Source organism: Schistocerca americana, chromosome 8 (assembly GCF_021461395.2).
Source record: "Schistocerca americana isolate TAMUIC-IGC-003095 chromosome 8, iqSchAmer2.1, whole genome shotgun sequence".
NCBI classification, from domain to species: Eukaryota; Metazoa; Arthropoda; class Insecta; order Orthoptera; family Acrididae; genus Schistocerca; species Schistocerca americana.
In genome coordinates this window covers 56,610,926-56,632,944 of record NC_060126.1, presented here as the reverse complement: position 1 = coordinate 56,632,944, position 22,019 = coordinate 56,610,926, and the positions used below count along the sequence as shown (strand labels likewise).

General features: G+C 41.9%; 1 protein-coding gene across 1 annotated transcript in view; it reads left to right on the top strand.

Annotated features, from left to right (window-relative positions):
• LOC124545526 overlaps positions 1-22,019 on the top strand; it is a 632,143-nt gene that overhangs the window by 392,337 nt on the left and 217,787 nt on the right. The window contains exon 9 of the mRNA XM_047124474.1: positions 8,344-8,457. Coding sequence (XP_046980430.1) covers positions 8,344-8,457 — 114 coding nt within the window. The remainder of the gene's footprint in view (positions 1-8,343; positions 8,458-22,019) is intronic.

Here is a 22,019-nt window from a genome sequence, read left to right as displayed (position 1 = left end):
GTAATGTTGCTGACTGATATGAAATGGAACGGCCTTATAAGGAGGGTAGCAGGGAAGACGAAAGGTCGACTGCAGTTTATTAGGAGAATTTTAGGAAAGTGTAGTTCAGCTACAAGGGAGACAGCGTATACAACACTGCTCGAAAGTAATTCCTCCGGACTTTTTATGTGGAAATTGTTAAAGCTCTTAAGTAAAACAAACTTCATTAACAATCAACGTCTTTGCTTTTCGTGTCTAAATAATTATTTCTCAGCACAGTTTCGATAGCAACCAACGCATTTCTCCCGACTAGAGACCAGTTTGTTGATACCGTCGCTGTAGAACGTTTGACTTTGTTGACGGTGCCCCAACCTCATCTCTGTTTGCTCCGCTTCGTAACAATCAAAATGAAGCCCTCAAGTCCTCTTCAGCGTTCTTTAAGGGGGGTTGGACGTCAAACGGGCCGACTTGGAGCAGGAGAGGCACCACAGGACATTTTAATTTCCACTATATATACATTTACAAATAAATTCATAAAACATTGTCAGCGTGACCAGGAGCGATTCAGGATTCACACTCATAGCAGTGGAAGTTCAAAATCATGACAAAATAATTTTTTTACTTGTGAAATTTCATAATTTTTCACTTACTATTGTTTGCAGTTGTTGCTATAGGTACACTTTTCTTCATAAGTAAGAGAGATTCTTCGATTAATTTAGCATTGCATACAAATCATACTTACAGATGCATGAAACTCTAGAATTTATTTAATTTATGAAAAAATGAGTGAGCTGTTACGTTTTAAACTTTAGAAAAACTCAAATTTTATAGTTAATTATCTCAATTTTTACCACAGTTTTTAATAAATTCGTAAAATTCCCGAGTTTTACATTAAGAAGTTTGTGTTTAATAAGCATACCAAGTTTGAAAGTAATACGATATTTATTTTGGACGTTACATGTACCTATGTACAAAAATTTGTGTTTTGCGGAAAATGGCCGTTGAAGTTTCTGCTTGTGTTTGGCGTTCCTTTAGAACTGTCCAGCACCATAATAAGTATCTTTTTCATTTTGTGAATCAGTTTTATTCCTTTTCACATTCCTATGATGCACTCTTCTTCATTTTATCACCTCCAAAAATGATTCATCTGTTTTCACTACAAGCTGTCTATCGTATACAAAGTTTTGTGCAGTTCACTCCGGGCTTACTTCCCATTTTCTCTAAAACATATTTCCTCCTTTGTACACCATCATACTGAATGATAAACACCAATATCAAGTGCATTTCTTCCCACAAAGATGCTTTTTTGCAATCTTTCCCAAACACATTGGTTAAAACTTTCATTTGGATTTTAGTACCGCCATGAAGACAGTTCCTTTTGGGCACAAGTTGTGGATAGTGTTATTTTCTGTGGATATTTTGTGGAAGTATAAGTCCCAAACTGCTTGCTTCATATTTTTCAAGTACCCTGTGTTCCTTCTTGCCAAGCAATAATGTGTCTGTAGCTTGTTTATTTCCGCGTCCGTCAGTCGCTCTCTCCCTTCAGTTCCCTTCCCATCAGATAATTTTTTTCTGACAAATCTGCTCTCAGCCTTCTAAATCTAGTGCCAAGTCTTTTTTATACATGTCCCACACATTCTAACTTCTGCACAATAGTCCCAGCTCCATATGGAGCACATTTATGAACCTCAAGGAAAGCCTTACTATCATCATCACCATCACAGGCCACAGGAGGCAACAGATATGGTAAACAAGCTGACAACTCCCTGTACTTCCATTCCTCCACTCGAGCCTTCATAGTTCATGTTACATTGATGATCTGGAATCCCTTTCACACAACTATGACGAAATTTGATCAACACTTCAACATCTAGTACTTTGCCAATGTTATAACACCACCATTTAATGAACCGTGTCCTCTTTTTTGCCAGGTACCATCAAAAGCGGCCACTGTACCCCTGTCACCATCATTTTCGATTATATATTCTTCTGCAGCACTTTTCATTGATGATTCTGCAACTTCTTTTACAGCCCCATGCAGCATGCCATAATATCTCACATATTTTGCTGAAGGAGATGGAAGATTCATCACTGCACAAAGTGTTCTTGCCGCCTTCTGTCCCCTTACAATACAGCGCATGCCATATGCTATCCTCAGATCACATTATGACTTTTGTTTATGATTTTAGATGTCATGCAAGACGCACCAACGCTGCATTTGCTGCATATGATAGAGAAGTTTGTAGCAAGACCTTTCCTGGCACTCTCATCTTCCACCACAGAAACACACTGCACACCAAAGCAATGCTTCCACATAACAGTGTCCAATATTAACTGTGACAGTATGTTAACATCAACAATCTTCAGATTCAACAATAACCCCAAAAACAAGTTTCCTTCTTGAAGCACTCAGCGGTAGTTTGTTTACCGGCTCTGAGAGGTTGCAGCCTTGAGCCACTGGTGTAACATTTGTTGTAGCATCCTTTACTCTATAGCTGTTCCCCTTGTGACGTTGTTTACAGTTGAAGCAACGAATTTTAGGCATCTTGTTCGATAATATGCCACGAACGAACACAAAACAACACAGCAAATGAAAAATCGTGCCGAAATTCACAACACCACGCTGCAAGCCTTTCAAAACAGAGAACAAACAAAATAAACGATCAAAACAATGCACGTCGATAGCAGCAGAAGTATCGATATCAGTAGTCCTTTGTTTCACGTATGACAGTCTCTGGCGCAAATATAAACATTCGAATTCTACAGAACAAAATACACATACGTATGTCAGAAGAACGCTGTGCAAAGGGGTGTAGTGCTGCGTCTTAGTACACTTAAGACCAAATAACGTGCATTATAATCTCTCAAACATATGTTTTTATACATCGAACTATGCAGAAAGATGTGCGCTGCAAAACAGGCATATTTTTGAAAAATCCATATTTTTTTTTAAATTTTTGATGTCCTAACCCCCTTTAAGTTTTGAAAACAGATGAAAAGCGTATGGGGCCAAGTCGGGTGTGTATGGAGCACAGTCGATGACAGTGAAACCCAGGAGTTGGATTGTTGCAGACGTCGCAGCCATTGTCGTGCTGAAAACGAGTGTGCTCCATGTGTGAACGAACTCTTCGAATTGGAAGTTTCATTTGCTGAGGGTCTCGAAGTACCTTGTACAGGTTATGGTGGTGCCTTTAGACACGGATTCCTAAAGCACCACACCTTGATCATCTCAGAACACTATTAGCATAACTTTGCCTGCTGATGGTAACATCTTGAACTTTTTTGGCGTCATTGATCCTTTGAGGCTGAACTCCACTGATGTTCTCTTGTTTTTCGGGGGCAAAATGGTGGACCCAGCTATCATCACCTGTCACTATGTTGTTAAGAAACTACTCACTCTCACGGTCACAATGCAAAATAAATTGTTGGCAGAAGTCCGTTTTTCTCTGTTGAGAGCGAAAATTCGAGACACCCACAGTGCACACAATGTTCTGCACAACATTTCTGCAGCGATGGTCTGTACACGCTCACGTCATACTCCACAATTGCATGAGAGCTGTGTCTGTGTTATCCGACGATTTTCTCCGACGAGTTCATCAACCGGATTCTGGTGAGTCTCGTCGGTTGGCGTCGGTCGCCGTTTCCTTCATTACAGGCACGACCAATCCAACGTCGTACATTAATGATATCGATACAGTCATCACCGTACACAGTTTTCGTTCTTCTACGGATCTGAATTTGAGGCACGTCAGAAACTCGATTGCAGCACGCTATTTCTCAAGTATCGACTTAGTTGCGTTATACACCGCCATGTTACACGCTACAGTGGAGTCCTCTAACGGCAGAGGGTTGCCGTTTGCGTCAGGAAGCGGGAAAGTCAACCGAGTAATATGCGTCATAAGCAGTAGCTCCACCGATACTGAGAACACAAAAAGAATTTGGAGGCACTACTTTTCAGCTGCCCTCGTACTATTGAACCAGAAATAATTAAACAGAGATGCTGCTCGACATTATTACTAAAATTCCTGTGCAAAAACAACTGCCCCACATTCTGACTCTGAGGTAATATTTGGTCAATTTTTATCCACATCTACTTGCCGTACTACATCTGTCACTTGCAGAGTTTCGTCCTGATATTTTACCAAATCGATAAGTTGAGTGAAACAAAGATACTAATTTCCAAAACTGTTTGCACCTAATATTATCTAATATGTATGAGTCTCTGGTCGCAGACATCTTTTCATTAGAAACGATTAAAAGAAGTGGTGGTTTAAAATCACCACTTTTAGTTCTGATACTTAAAAATATTTTTTAAACTCGCGACACATACTACTGCGTCTGCTAGTTTCATTGATAGTAAACGGAGAAGACGAAGACAGTCTGCAGAGAAGATTTTTTGCAAAACGATCGTGCGATCCATCGTATTGACGTTGGATCTATACCAGAAAGGACTATCAACATATAGTGAATGTGTACAAAGAAGGACAGCACGAATAGTTACAGCTTCGTTGAATAAAGAGTGAGTGTTAAGGGAAAAACCTGAAATGGCGGACTCTCGAAGACGGGCGTCAACTGCGCGGAAAGCTCGGGAAAGAAAACTAGAGCGTTTGGAATGATAAATACCTTCGTGCATGCACTATACAGTGGTTTCCAGTTGGAAACAGATGTTGATGTACGGTGCTCGAGAAACCTCGTAAAAGACAATCAGGCACAGCTAGAGTGCCCATGAAGCAGTCAATCACAGCTCTAGTTTCAGGACGACCGGCGATGGCTGCCGCTCCAGACGCATACCAGCTGCACATCTTGGTCTAGCGAGGATCGTAGCGTGCAGAGGTGGTGCGCGTGAAGCACGCCGCTAACTCACAGTAAGCTGATGGGATGGTTTCACCATCGACTGGCCGGCGACTTGCGAGCAGCGAATTGTAAAAATAATATTCCAATATCCGTCAAGTTTATAGCTTTTCATTAAGACTGGCAGTTTCGACTTCTCAATAGCCATCTTCAGGTCTGGCCTGTAGCATAAACGAAAAGGAGCGTCCAGTCGGATTTGTATATAACAGGGAGCCAATTCACGAATGAGCCGAAACCTTATGACCACTGCCCACCTTGAGGTTGTATGTGCCTGGTGGCGCGGTAAGAGCGGAGCACCGGCGAATGGGGAATCTTTCTAGCGACGATAAGTGGTGGAAATGCGGAAATCCGCCGACTTAAGCGACTTTGACAAATGATGATGATGATGATGATGGCGCTTAGATTGGGGGGCGCTCAACTGCGCGCTCGTCAGCGCCTGTATTAAGTCCCAATTTCTACACAGTCCAATTTTTTTACATTGTCCAATCTAACCAGTCACAAATTATGATGATGATGATGATGATGAAATGATGAGTACGACACATACACCAAGTCCCCGGGCAGAGAAAATCCCCAGCCTGGCCGGGAATCGAACCAGGGACCCCATAATCCAGAGGTAGATTTTGACTGAAGTCAGACTGTTGTGGCCAAGTGCCTCGGAGCGAGCATCTTGGAAACGACGAAGCTGATCGACTGTTCGCGTGATACTGTCGTCAGCATTTACGGAAAATCGTTGAAGAAGGATGAAACGACGAATAGGCGACAGGAAGTTGGGCGTCCATGCCTGATTCCAGTTTACATGGATCGGAGGCTTGCCCGCCCTCTAAAGCAGGATAGCCGGCGATCTGTGGCAGATCTGATGACAGAGTACAGTGCTGTCGCAGGCAGAGGTCTTTTGGAGCACACTGTTCGACGCACAGCGCTGAATACGGTCTTCCACAGCAGAGGACCACTATGTCATCCCATGTTGACCCAACAATATCGTCAATTACGATTACAGCTGGCGCGGGAACATCGAGACTGGACCGCTGATCAGTGCAAGTGTCGCCTGGTCGGATGAATCCCGTTTTTTGCTGAACCAGGTCGATGATCGTGTCCAGATACGCCGTCGTACAGCCTAGTGGCTGCTCGAAACATGCAGCGCGACACGGACACAGCCCGGTTGGAGCAGTATTGTGTTATGGGCGACATTCACTTGAGCTTCCACGGGACCTGCGGTGGTAATCGAAGGCACCGTGACAGCTACAGAGTACGTGAACATTATTAGGGACCACCTGTAACCCAATATACTTGATGTCTTTCTCAACTGCGATGGCATTTTCCAGCAAGATAACTGTCCGTGTTACAAGGCCAGAATCGTGCTGCAATGGTTTGAGAAGCACGATAGTGAACTCACGCTGATATCTTGGCCATCAAATTTGGCCCATCTGAATCCGATGAAACCCAGCACGGACGCTGTCGTGCACCAACTCCGCACTCATATACCAACAGCCTGTAAGTTTCGGGAAGTGTGTCACCTATTCGTAGGCAAGTGGTGCAACAAACCTCTGGAAACCTATCAAGTATTTGTCGAATCCATGTCACGCAGAATCACAGCTGAATTACGTTCCAGCACGCTTTTAAGTAGATAGTCATAATGTTTTGAATTATCAGCGAATTTTCGCCTGGTTTCCGTAGAAGACTTCACGACCAATGTGTGCTCTTCACTCGTGTAGTTGACAACTCTTCCGGGCAGCGAGGTTGCAGCATAAACTCACCCTCAGGAATTGTTCGTCTCGTCTCGTTCGTGCACCACTGTTTTCCGAACTCAGACAGCGACCTTGCACTGAGACAACTTTTGTAAAAATCGTGTAGCTCAGTTTCAGTGGACATAGAGATGTGTTTTGCTTCATTTTCTGACGTGTCTTCGTAAAGGTCCCATTCATACCTCATTTATAATACGAACACATTTTCTCCTGAAACACGCGGATGTCATGATCGTTGACGACAGTACTCTGGACGAAGGAAGGAGCAAACTAGTTTGTGACATGGAGTCAGGGCTGCAATTACACTGTAGCCTACGGCCAACACCGTAAACATGTAAAATTGGTTCTGAGCACTCTGGGACCTAACATCTATGGTCATCAGTCCCCTAGAACTTAGAACTACTTAAACCTAACTAACCTAAGGACATCACACAACACCCAGTCATCACGAGGCAGAGAAAATCCCTGACCCCCCCGGGAATCGAACCCGGGAACCCGGGCGTGGGAAGCGAGAACGCTACCGCACGACCACGAGCTGCGGACAAACATGTAAAATTATAAACAATCTTTATTTCACTACTGTGACGAAAGAGCTCTTGTAAATGATGTAGACGTAATTATCTTGTTTGAGCTTATTCGGCTGCATTTTTCAGTGGACAGCTTGATGTGTTGGCAAATGTGCCAACACCTTGTAGATAGAGGAGGCCTTTATTCACGCTATCTAACGCAGACGGGCGTGACTTCTGGAACAGGATAAGTAGTGAAAGCTAATAAGAAAAGTATGCAGCTCCTCGAATACTTAACTTTTATTTATACTTGTTGTATACATCGTTCTTCTTGTTGAGACATTTCATACGATAACTTTCAAACTATGTAAGGCTAATGGCGCCTTGCTAGGTCGTAGCCATGGACTTAGCTGAAGGCTATTCTAACTGTCTCTCGGCAAATGAGAGAAAGGCTTCGTCAGTGTAGTCGCTAGCAAAGTCGTCGTACAACTGGGTCGAGTGCTATCCCGTATCTCGAGACCTGCCTTGCGGTGGCGCTCGGTCTGCGATCACACAGTGGCGACACGCGGGTCCGACATGTACTAAATGGACCGCAGCCGATTTAAGCTACCACCTAGCAAGTGTGGTGTCTGGCGGTGACACCACACAGCTCATACGAATTAAATCGGTACCCACGCCGCACTTTTTCGCGTCAGATTTGCAGCTTAAAAAGCCAAGACTTTCCAAGAAGTGGTTAGCAGAATTTTGTCAGCTTGAACAAAGTTCTGTTTCGAGGAAAGCTGATCTCTTCCATATCTCACAGTATATGTTCATTATTGTATGTTATTCTTAAATATAAGAAAACTGCATTTTTCGTTACTTCACTGATACCAATATTTGATTTTCTTGATTGAGAAAGACTGCACTGTATTGTCCTTCTACCCTTTCAAAGAGAAAATCAATGGAAATAGTCGCTCGCAAACACCAGCAAATGGTGGTTTGATTATTTCAAATAAATAGTGTTACTCAAGTAATCAGCGGTGGCCAGGAACAAGTATTTATTTTTAAAATTTTAGAAATCGCATAGTAGCCTTCATAGCATCTTACCAGCCTTCATACACTTAACAGTGGCCCCTCTTCCTCGGTACTGGCGAACATATGATCACTCGGCCTAATTGCAAAACGTAGCTTTGCACCCGCATCTTTGATATTTTAACCTGAAAAAGCAGTAATGCAGCAAAATCCCCATAAACAGTTAAAATTACTTTTGTTGTTCCTTTCAGCTCCATCGCCAACGGAAAACAAGGAAACGCCGTTTCAAACGAGTTTCCTTCCAGATGACGTCACGTACAGCCTCAGACATGTTGAAGAGTCTTGGATTCACCTCCTGAAGGCTGGTAAGTAACTTATGATTCATATATAAAATATCGTGCCAGAGGGGAAAATCGAAGAATTTTATCCCTAAATGTGTTTCAATGTATGATAAATCACGCTTCGTAGCTGGAAGTTCGGTCATCGTATTTCAGAACGCTATCAATTTTCCGTAGCAGGAAACTATTTCGCTCTCCCAGTGCAGCATAACGTATCAAAACAGAGAATGAGCAATACGATATAATGCAGTACCAAACTTCAAAAAACAAAACAGGTGCCTATCCCGTTTTTAGTGTGAAAGACAATCAGCGATATCTGATCTCTGTCGCTTCTCGGAAACAAGTCAAATATCACTTCAGAGCTTGAAGCGAAGTTCATTCCAAATATCGAATGCAAATTGTTAAAATTCTTATCAAACAAGTGAACAAGATCCACGGCACATTTGAACAGGCTGTTTGTGCCTGTGATGTAGTGGCATTCTTACTCGCAGGGCGCTTCGGCCAAACGTTATACCGTACCCCGCTCATCTGACTCTTCAGGTCAATGTATGTTGACAACAGGAATGCTGCTCTGCTCATCCGAATACTCACTTGATGCATATTTACTGGATACCGAACTTCGGTTACGTGAGGTGCCTGGCCAAAAAATCTCAGGCATCGTTTCTTGCATAGAGGTATGGTTTCTTTCCTATCTATACAACATGTCTGTCAAGTGTCTGCAAAAGGAAATACTTCACGATTCGGTGCAGAGTCTGCTACATCGGATGTTCCAGGTTTCTGTAAAAGAGTAAAATCAGCCGCTTCAAATATGATGTAAAAACCAGTTAAGTTCTGCTGTATCACTATAAACCCTAGTACGTTCCGGACATTGAAATTCTGAGCAGACAGTGTATTCTGCTTTAATCGGTTTATATTTTGCTCATATATCCCGTTGTCGTTCTAAACAAAGCCATTAACTGCAGTAGGAATATTAGACAAACCTGTAAGTATGTGTAATTACTAAACTGAAGTTTCTAAAAATTCTTGAACAAATTTGACATGCCACTACTGATGATAACAATACCGAACGAACTAAGCATGATCTCATTAAGTATAAACTGATATTAAAATGTGCATGGGTACTACTCTTCAATGTAAAGTAAAATATGATTATACATCTTTGGTCTCTGAAGTAATACATTATCAACCAACATTTATGCTGCCACCCAGTGTCGTGGAAACACCTGATGAAAATTCTAAACAACAAGACATAAAATACTGAGTTTCCAGCAAGATAAACTGACCTTGCAGTGCTAAATACAGTCAATTTTGGAAATACAGATACATATACAGCGTGACAGGTAACTGATTTCGGGAATAGTGTTGTAAATGGCAGTCAAAAATGGCTCTGAGCACTATGGGACTCAACTGCTGAGGTCATTAGTCCCCTAGAACTTAGAACTAGTTAAACCTAACTAACCTAAGGACATCACAAACATCCATGCCCGAGGCAGGATTCGAACCTACGACCGTAGCGGTCTTGCGGGTCCAGACTGCAGCGCCTTTAACCGCACGGCCACTTCGGCCGGCAATGGCAGTCAGTTTCCTGTGGTATGTACATAGTAAATTTACGAAAAACGCCATTTACGACAACTTAACTACAAGAGATATTATAAAATTCGCAGGTTTGTCAGTAAGCGCTGTGCACTTTGAATGTCATTACGCAGCTAGTTGAGATGTGTCATATTCAGAATTATCATAGATTTTGTACACGTGTTTCAATGATACCTTAATAATTTGCATCTGGAATGAACTTGGCTTACAGTTTTGAAGGAAAAAAAATGTAGGGGCATCTTGGTTGAGTGTCACAGCTCTGATGTCGCTATTTTGTGACAAGGCAGGAGAAGGGTAGCCACCGCTTTGTTTTAGGTTTTGCGACACTGTTAACCTTGACAAGCAAGCAATTGTGCAGTGACTGTGCGTGTCTGATTGTTTTCCATATTTCGAAAATCCTGGGACATCACAGGGTTCGCATAGGACCCTCACGACACCAGAATGGGGTCGGCGATCGCTATCACCACGTGTCTGTTCTGCTTTGGTAATAGCGCAACTCTGGGGTATGGGCTGCCGGCTGAGCGATAGGGAGGCGGGGCTTGTTCCCCTCTGCCACACCTCTCCCCACAGCGACCCAGGTTATCGTATGTTTAAATTGGCGGCCGACTGCCACGTTGAAGTGTCCTCACTATACAGGCCGAGGCCCACGAGAAAGACAGGCTGTGGTGTGTACGTCAGTGCACGTGATACCAAATGTCTTACGAGTGCCAGAAGCTGTCTCTGGTGGACTAAAATGGCCCTCAGCACTATGCGACTTAACTTCTGAGGTCATCAGTTGCCTAGAACTTAGAACTAATTAAACCTAACTAACCTAAGTACATCACACGCATCCATGCCCGAGGCAGGATTCGAACCTGCGACCGTAGCGGTCGCTCGGTTCCAGACTGGAGCGCCTAGAACCGCACGGCCACTCCGGCCCGCTGTCTCTGGTGAAGAGTGAGTAACTATTTCAGACGGGTTTAATACTTATTAACTGCACGTTTAAATGCATATAAGTTCTCGATAGCAGACAACTAAATTGAGACTTATAGTGAGTACATTTCCAGTTAAATATTGATTTCTCGATGACCTTGCACGGAGCCGAGAGACTGCGAAGTGCAACACAGATAGCTCTGTATTCCCATGAAGTAATGGGTGCTGTCGACAAGGGATTTCGTCCGCAGCTCGTGGTCGTGCGGTAGCGTTCTCGCTTCCCGCGCCCGGGTTCACGGGTTCGATTCCCGGCGGGGTAAGGGATCTTCTCTGCCTCGTGAAGACTGGGTGTTGTGTGATGTCCTTAGGTTAGTTAGGTTTAAGTAGTTCTAAGTTCTAGGGGACTGATGACCATAGATGTTAAGTCCCATAGTGCTCAGAGCCATTTGAACCATTTTTTGACAAGGGATTTCGGATCGATTCCATATTCCTAGATTTCCAGAAGGCTTTTGATACCGTTCCTCACAAGCGACTATTAAGCAAATTGCGTGCATATGGACTATCATCTCAGTTGTGTGAGTGGATTCGTGATTTCCTCTCAGAGCGGTCACAGTTCGTAGTGATAGACGGTAAATCATCGAGTAGAACAGAAGCGATATCTGACATTCCGCAAGGCTAGTGTCATAGGCCTCTGCTGTTCCTGATTTACATAAATGATCTAGGTGATAATTTGAGCAGCCCCCTTAGATTGTTTGCAGATGACGCTGTAATTTACCGTCTAGTAAAATCATCAGACGAACAATTCCAATTACAAAACGATCTAGAGAGAATTTCTGTATGGTGCGAAAAGTGGCAATTGACACTAAACAAAGAAAAGTGCGCGGTCATCTACATGAGTACTAAAAGAAATACGATAAATTTAAGGTATACTATAAATCACACAAATCTAAGTGCTGTCAATTCGACTAAATACCTAGGAAATACAATTATGAACAACTTAAATTGGAAAATCCACCTAGATAATATTGTGGGGAAGGCGAAACAAAGACTGCGCTTTGTTGGCAGAACACTTACAAGATGCGACAAACCCACTAAAGAGACAGCCTACATTACACTAGTTCGTCCTCTGCTGGAATATTGCTGCGCGGTGTGGGATCCTTAAGACGTAGGATTGATGGAGGACATCGAAAAAGTGCAAAGAAGGGCAGGTCGTTTCGTGTTATCGCGCAATAGGGGTGAGAGTGTCTCTGATATGATACGTGAGTTGGGGTGGCAGTCACTGAAACAAAGGCGCTTCTCTTTGCGGCGAGATCTATTTACGAAATTTCAATCACCAACTTTCTCTTCCGAATGCGAAAATATTTTGTTGACATCCACCTACGTAGGGAGAAATGATCATCATAATAAAATAAGAGAAATCAGAACTCGAACGGAAAGGCTTAGGTGTTCCTTTTTCCCACGCGCCATTCGAGAGTGCAATGGTAGAGAAGTAGTATGAAAATAGTTCGATGAACCCTCTGCCAGGCACTTAGGTGTGAATTGCAGAGTAACCATGTAGATGTAGATGCAGATGAAAGTTCATTTCCTACCAGTAAACATAATTCCCTTTTTAGTGGTAGTGACCGTGGCTGAAGGTCAATTATTGGCTGATGGTCGAATTACAACAACAAAAAATAGTTTCTGGCTAAATTGCCAGACAGCAAAACGATTATTGGCAGAAGGTCAATTCTAACAGCACAACAGTTAATACCTCCACTAACTAGTGTGGTTGAAGTCTGGTATTGAAAAATACTTACCCCAGCTTGAATTAGGCTCTCAACGTAATTCAGAAAATAAAGAAGTATGTCAGTTACGTTTTCTGGACTTACACATAAATTGCTGATGGTCAGTATCCAAAATAGATGAGAGATATTATAGTTCGGTGCAGTCAGTCAACAGTCAATATAATTTACAGATTGAGACAGTTGATGCATCTTCCCAGATGCTCCTAAGTAGTTTGTCTGTTTGCGAGAGTTACGTGAAACGTAAGATTACGTGTGTGTTCCATGCGGGACATGGCAACTCTGTTTCGTGTCTCCATGTGTTCCTGCTGAAGCGACAGTCCTAAAGTAATTCTGGATTGACTGTCGGCTATCGTACCTGAGAACACAGGTAAACCTGCCTTCTGGCTTCACCACATCACCGCAAACTACACACCTCTTTCACTAGGCACCATTAGCCAGGGATGTGTACTGCCCGTAACCAAGGTGCGCCCACCATCCACAGCAGGTTTTCCGCGCATTCCTTTAACATCAGAACGATAGATTAAGTTTCCCTAAGCCAGGGCCGGCCAAGATTTTGCCTAGTGGGCTGTGCGCTGGCGCGAGTGCCATAGCACTCAACCCCACTGCACACTTCCCCCACCAACACACCACGCTGACTGAGCGCTTGGAGAGGGGAGAGAGGGGAAACTCCGAATGCGCCGCATTTAAATAGCAGTTCAGTTGCACTGCATACGATTTGGCTTTATATTTCAAATTTCTCACCGACGTAGGTCACAAACAAAAATTTTCAATGTTATTCAATTATCTTTGTGCGTTGAAGACATAATATAATTTTCATCTGATATAAACTGTCGGCATACAGACAGACAATACATTACACATATTTCTGCATTCAAGTTGCCATGTAATCGTGACTTGCTTCGTTTTGGAATCGAAAAAAGTTCTTACCAAAAATACGTCGCTCGGAATGAACTCTGCCTGAGGAAAGCAATGTCCTGAACAGTTTTAATGCAAAAGCATTTGTCATTAAAACGGGAATTACCTGGCAGGTCAATCAGTTACATCTGCACATGCACGGGGGCACTTTCAACTGAAACAACAAAAGCCTTCGAAAACAGATATCAGATTGGTTGCGTCTTCAACACGTCTAGGAAATGATCCTTGTAGTTCTTTCAAGGACACAACGAATTCTTCAAACTTCGCGTTTTCTTTAACCGTAGTGAGCTTAGGGAACTGGACTGTGTTTCTCAGATTATGTCCCTTGTATAACATGACTTTCTTTATAAATGCTGAAAGGGTACAGTACCGCCCGACATTGAAAATAGGTACAACATACTTCATTACTTTTGTCAGAACAACACATTTTTTTTTTTTTTGTAAAATAACTCAATTTCAATTAATACAGCGAAGCCGGATACCAGTGTGGGAAAGAATGACAATTTATTTATTTAATTGATCACATGTGCACTCCCACAAAGTAAATCCCTACATCCAGTTTGGTGAGATCTGTGAAATGAATGAATGTATGGTCGTCTGCTAACCGCAGATAGTGAATGAGAATATATGATCATCTTTGAGACGATCCTTTGGCCACCTTTGGTGGGACCAAAGAGATGAAATTTACCAGAGCTTTGAGCGCCTGAAATGTGGCTGACCAATACGATAGCAAGGTGCTTCCCCCACCTCGACAGGGATGGGAGAGGACCTCGAGAACGGCCATGTTTCAGCACTCTGCCGCTGGATCTTGTGCTGTTAAGACCTGTTTTAGTTGTGCTCCGTAATGATGAAAGAGGGGAGACATGGTATGCATGTGGAATATTTAAGAGTAGTTTGAAATAATAATTTCTCTATTTCAGGAACTTTTGTGGGGAGAATTAAATGTCAGGCAGGTAATATTAAAGGGATTGTAGTAATCTTCGGAAGTGACCAACAGTCACAATGAAACCACGTGCAGCAATAAGTTGAAATACTTCCGTGTGCTTAAGTTAAGCTGAATTACTAGCGTGTGTACAATAAGTTGAAATATTTAAGAAATAGCGTGTGTACCATAAGTTGAAATATTTAAGAAATGGCATGTGCAGGGCTTGAAATTAGAGACGAGTACTTCCACGTGGTGAGTACTGTGTGAGTCTCAATCTGTGTATGAGACGAAGGATAAAGAGAAGTACTCGTCCATGGTATCAGTTGAGGACTCGCGTGTGTGATGAATACGTTTTTAATATTACCTTACGTGATATAATTCCGTGTGACGCTAGATTCAAAACTCTGAGAGAGAAGCAAGGTGAGTCGGCCGTCTATCCAGCAACGCCACTTGGCTTGCATTGCACAGGAAGACGTGCATATATCTCCAGAGTTCATAGTAGGAAAGTAGAATTACGAAGTGGGGCAGTGTCGTGTGGAACTGGGATAAATATTAATTGAAGTGGGAAAGCTGAAAGTGATAGTGTTGTGACTATTTAGTGTTTTATATTTCTTATTGCAGTGTGATGTATGTCATGTAATTTGGGTATGTGTGGTTTGCATGGGAGAGTAGCGAGGTAGTTTCAAAAGATTAGTGGGTTATGCTTGTTCCTTCAGTACCGCTCGGTCTGGAGGAAAGTTTAGTGATGATGATTGTGAGAGTCGAAGTGTGAGGTATAATAAAAGATCCACCATCCTATCTAGAAAGTGCACTGTAGTGTTAAAAATAATTACGAGACCATAATATAGAGATTCACCATTGTAAAGCCATGCCCACTGGGCGCAATTTCTCATGTGTTATTGTTGTAGGTTGTAGAATTTGTGTGTTTAGGTTAGAGAATTTATCGGAATAAATAAGATAGTGAAAAGAAAAAGATTGGTGGACTTAAAACTTCGAATTGTATGTTGTCATAATGTCCCGAATTTATAATGTGTGCGCCATTCATATTCAGTGCGGTGGCCACGTGTTGACAAAAGCCGTTAAATAAAAGACAAAAAGAAAATGTGGTATTGCCAGTGTGTAGTGTACAGTCAGAGTTCTGTAAATTACTGATAGTCAGTATCGTGTTTCCGTTGCGTATTAATCATATAGGAGGATAACTTGTAACTTAAGTGTGAGTACTAGAGTTCATGTTACTCGATAAATAAGAATGAATCCACTCGCTTGGCAGACCACTCATCTTGCAGGCCTGACTGCTTGATGCCACAGTATGAGCATGGCATGTGGGTGCCTCTCAATGCATCCCCATCAAATCACAAAGAAGTTGTTTCTCACCTTGCGGTGTCTTATTGTAGGCAGTGTGCAATCAAGTCCACTTAAAATGCCAGATCTACAATCCATTCTGGATGCTCTAACTTTCGTTCCTGCACTCCATTTTCCTTCATTCCTAAAAGTAGAGTTTGAACAGAAGTCTGTAGCTAAGGGAGAATACACCTAATTTTTGGGTGTATGCATTGATGAGAGACTGAATTGGAAGAAACACTTTGCTGATCTTCTGAAATGTTTCAGTCCAGCCATTATACAATTAGGGTTATTACAAATTTTGGTTATAAAAATATCAATAAATTTTCGTTCACTGCTTTCGTATAGCATCATATTTTGGGGTAACCCATCACTAAGGAAAAAATTATTCGTTGCACGAAGCGTAAAACGAGAATAATAGTTGGAGCCCACCCAACATTATCTTTCAGCCACTTATTTAAAGAACTAGGGACATTCACAGCAGCTTCACTATATATACATTCGCTTATGAAAATTGTTATTAACAACCCATCCTTCAAAAGCAAACGTACATAGCTGCAACACTAGGAGAAAGGCTGATCCTCACTGTTGTGGGTTAGATCTATCTTTGGCACAAAAAGGGGTGAAGTCTTTGGTTAATTACTAAATAGCATCAAAAGTCTGACAGATAACCACCCAACATTTAAAAACAAATTAAGAGAGTTTTTGAATGACAACTCCTTCTACTCAATAGATGAATTTTTAGATATAAATTAGTAATAACACAATTATTTTAAAAAGTTAAATTGTGACAGCCAAAGAAACCTGTGTTAAGTTGACACGTTTTACATCGTTAGGAAATCCCTCATTCATGATCTATGGAACAAGTATTACTATAATCTAATTCATAACTTCAACAAGAGCGAGTTTTAGATCGAAAACCATTTTTAGCGTGCCAATTGACTTAACCAGCGTACATCGCAAGTCTCCATACCCTTCATTCATTTCCATCGATAATTGTTATAACTGACGGTGGAATAATGCGTGCCAATTTAGGAATTTTACTGTTCGTGCCACCGATTTCTCTTTAAATTCTTTCTGCATGTTTCGTAGCAAACTTATGTGACTGCATGATAAATATTGAGAATTCTCATCCCTTTCTTCTGTCATTCCAATTAATTTTTAAAGGCTTATGACGATTGTTCACTAGCCTGCCTCTTTTTGCGAAAATAGCCAGTCGATCTGAGAATGTCCTCTATATCACCAACAAGTAGCGAAGGGTAAACAGCGCTGACACCACGATTCTGCCGAACTGAAGAGTGTTGTCCCGACCAGAGGTGTACACATTCTGTCTTTAAGCTGCCCATGCTTGCCTGTTATCCGGGCAGGCAAGCCGCCGCATTCTGTCAGCAGAACGTGCAGGATGATTTACTCCCATCCGAGTCAAGCTGTGCGCAGCCTAAGTAGCCGAAGGGAGTCATGCTTGTCTGCCCATCTTTCCGCAGTGCTACACTGTGTAGCATTATTCTGTACGCTTTCACTGTAGTGTTACGAGTAGGGATGGGAAGTTGACGAAAATATCCAAGTATCACAAGACTAGTGTCAATGAAATATACTGTATATTCATTTTGGATCACTGTAGGCCAGAAAATGGTGGATTTTATGTGTCCTTTTTTTCTTTCTCGGCGTTTTTCGGGCTTATTCATTTATCTCGATATGAACGGTTTTCTCTGCACTCTATTTTTACTAGTAATGGCTGTTCTCAATTCGAACCATCATCGGGTCGCCTCTAATACATACCGGGTGATCAAAAAGTCAGTATAAATTTGAAAACTGAATAAATCACGGAATAATGTAGGTAGAGAGGTACAAATTGACACACATGCTTGGAATGACATGGGGCTTTATTAGAGCCAAAAAAATTAAAAAATTAAAAAATGTCCGACAGATGGCGCTTCATCTGGTCAGAATAGCAATAATTAGCATAAAAAAAGTAAGACAAAACAAAGATGATGTTCTTTACAGGAAATGCTCAATATGTCCACCATCATTCCTCAACAATAGCTGTAGTCGAGGAATAATGTTGTGAACAGCACTGAAAAGCATGTCCGGACTTATGGTGCGGCATTGGCGTCGGATGTTGTCTTTCAGCATCCCTAGAGATGTCGGTTGATCCCGATACACTTGCGACTTCAGGTAACTCCAAAGCCAATAATCGCACGGACTGAGGTCTGGGGACCTGAGAAGCCAAGCATGACGAAAGTGGCGGCTGAGCACACGATCATCACCAAACGACGCGCGCAAGAGATCTTGCACGCGTCTAGCAATATGGGGTGGTTTTAATAAAACCCCATGTCATTCCAAGCATGTGTGTCAATTTTTGTCTCTCTATCTACATTATTCCGTGGTTTATTAAGTTTTCAAATTTATGCTGACTTTTTGATCACACGGTATTTTCTGTAGTAGGGAGAACCATCTCTGAAAGTCAGGGTCCTGTGCGCCTAAGTACATGAAGATGTCTGTCATACTGCAGTATCACAACCCCAACTAAAGAAAGGCTTCGGATGTATGGTTTCTGTAACCTTAGCGTGTTCCAGCCATCTGTGACACCAGATACACGAATTTTAATCACTTTTCCCAGGATGTGTATCGCGGGTTCGCTGAATTCAGCCTAAGTGGCCAAAATAGCGAAGTTCCTCGTTCATATTATCTTCATCTCAAAAAGAACATGTCTGGCAGAAGTTTTTCTTTCATACCAACTTTTCTTCGCACTGCGGTGCATATTACGAGAAAGTAGTTTTTAATATCCACTAGCCATGTTTTTCTCCAATTTCAGTCAATGTTTGTCCTACATTTCAGAAGCCTATATACCCCTAGGACTGATGACCTTAGCTGTTTAGTCCCCCTTAAACATCCCAACAACCACCACCATACCCCTAAATGGCCTCGAGTCTTTAACACACATTGCCACATACTTGGCACCCACAAAGTCCTTACCCTCTTTCGAGATATTTATGGAGTGAGGGAACTGCTGGTCAAATTTACAAACACGTCGTAAGATATCTGAGGTTCCCGAATGAATATTTAGGAAGTTTTTACACAGTTTGCATTGCGAGAAACTTACCGATATATTTGAAACTGATTGTGGAATGTCGTCTCAGTTATATGACTGGTTTCGGGATTTCGTTTCAGAGAGGTCACAGTTCCTAGTAATTGACGGAAAGTCATCGAGTAAAACAGAAGCGATTTCCGGCGTTTCGCAAGATAGTGATATAGGCCCTCTGCTGTTCCTTATCTATATGAATGATTTAGGAGACAATCGGAGTAGCCGTCTTAGGTTGTTTGCAGATGATGCTGTCGTTTATCGTCCAGTAAACTCATCAGAAGGTCAAAACAAATTGCAAAGCGATTTAGAAAAGATATCTGTATGGTACAAAAATTCGCAAATGACCTTAAGTAATTAAAAGTGTGAGGTCATCCACATGAGTGCTAAAAGAAGTCCGTTAAACTTTGGTTACACGATATATCAGTTAAATCTAAAGGCTGTAAATTAACTAAATACCTAGGAATTACAATTACGAACAAATTACTGTTAAAGAAAACAGAGAATGTTGTGTGGAAGGCAGACCAAAGACTGCGTTCTATTGACAGAACACTTAAAAAATGTAACAGATTTACTAAAGAGATTGTCTACACTACGCTTGTCCGTCCTCTTTTGGAGCACTGCTGCGCAGTATGGGATCCTTACCAGATATGACTGACTGAGTACATCGAGAAAGTTCAAAGAAGAGCAGCACGTTCTTACTATCGCGAAACAGGGGAGAAAGTGTCACGGATATGATACAGTATTTGGGTTGGACACCATTGCACCAAAGGCGTTTTTCGTTGCGGTGGAATGTTTTCACAAAATTTCAATTACTAACTTTCTCCTACGAATGCGAAAATATTTTATCGACGCCGACTACATAGAAAGAAACAATCATCATAATAAGATAAGGGAAATCAGAGATCACTCGGAAAGATATAGGTGTTCGTTTTTTCCGCGCGCTCTTCTGGAATGGAACAATACAAAATTATTGTGAAGGTGGTTAGTTGAACCCTCTACCCGGCACTTAAGTGTGATTTGCGGACTATCCATGTAGATGTAGATGAACACGCGATAACTTTTCCGCTGCAGGACTTGCGTGACTGGTATATATTCCACAATGCTTAATTTCTTATCACTCGCCATTAAGTTCATTTTGCTGATCCCATCGTTGTGATAAAAGAGCTGCTAAGAAACTACCTACACAAACAAATACCGGGCTGGATTGGTGGCGCATCGTGTTGTTAGGTGCCGCAGGCTGAACGCGTCCTGTGAAGCTTGCCAGCCTTGCGAAAATCCAAGATGGTCTACTTTGGACAATTTTCACACCATTGATCCCGACCGAAAAATGCCACACGGAAATATTAAATGAAACGTAGCGCCGTACCGCACATTTCTGGATAGTAAGTAGGACTGTTGATATGATTAAAAATATCGGAAATCCGACGTATCGACATTAAAAAAAAGTCATTATGGTCCGCGATATCGAAGGAGGTATTGATATATCGGTGGAGAAAATATCGACTTACCTGCCCATAAAAGTACTGGGTGGACATTGTAATAATACTGCCGGTATTTAAGTACGGATTAATTATCAGATTTTTGCACATCAACAAGCTAGCGACCCGCCTACCCTCATTAGAGCAAGAATTGAAAGGAAAGCGATGTACGTTCACGCTTGCCGATAATCACTTTTCTGACAATGGTAACTGCATGTAAGTGGCACAATGAAAGGTTTCAGATGAGTCTATCGATTTCGTCACATTACGGATTTGACCGGAACACTGCATGTCTACTTCCCTGTTGTTTTTCATTTCTGCAAACGCCAGCGACCTGGCACTTGCAGCGTCAGAATTGCGTGGTGAGGCTAAACGTTGCTGTTTCTGTTAGTTTCGCCGAACGCCGATTACGTCAGCATTTCCTATCACACGTCTCCGCCCACTGCAGAGACCAGTCTTGTCATTTAGAGTACTGACATAATTTTTAGCAGCTGTTTCTGAAGAATGTCGATGTGAAGAAATGACACCACATATACTTGGTTCACACAGTAAAAGAGAAAGATTGGACTTGATAGAATCTCAAAAAGTAGCAAGACTTCTTCACATGCTGAAAGGAAAATTGTGTTCCACTAAAACTTGAAAAGAACAGTTTTAAATATTTTCCGAAAATTTTCAAAAAAATATAATATAAAAGAAAAAATATCGATAAGCTGTATTGCCATTTTGATATCGATATATCGAGTAAGAAATGTTGCAGCTGCATATCGATGCCTTCTGCATAATGATGATATTTCGATATATCGATTCACTACCGACGCACCAGTAGGAACTAGCAAAGCGGACTCATACCGGACCCTGGTCCACGTGGAGCACGGAGGTAGAATAAGGGGAGATGGCGCTACAGACTTACACTGCACGTTGTTTTGAAGCCAGTGGGCGGGGCCTGCCGCCGTCTTGGATCCCCCAAAACATTAGCAGACGAGTGTTTACAATTGCTTCTTGTTCGTTGTTTGTGTCGTGTGCACGCGATATTTGTTCTATATAGTAAATGTAACACTGTTTTAGTGAACAACACAGCATGAGGAACGCAACTTCAAACGTTTTTCTGGTCTTAAATGCGTATTCGATACAGTAATACGACACGAAAATATGACGCTTCTGGCCTCAGTATAGTAATTCCTTTTTCTTTATACACTTCGAATAACCGAGAACAGAAGTATGTGCTACGAAAAGCGTGCTTTCGTAATCCATTTCTATTCACTTTCATTGTGTTTGTGTCGATAATTGATAAAGCCAGAACTCCATTTGATAGTTTAGACTTTAGAGGCACCGATTTGTATTCGTTGTATTTTCAAGACAAATGGAAATTTTAAATATTCAAGTTTGCAAGAAACATGCCATATTTCCTTTGGTGTCCCATAGATGTATGCAGGGATGATATAAACAAGCCAACTGTCATGTCAACAAAGTGAAGGATTCGTTAAATTACGAAGGAAAAGAACTGAATTTAAGATAGTCAAGCACATTGTAGTTTACACATCTGCTTCGTTTTTAAA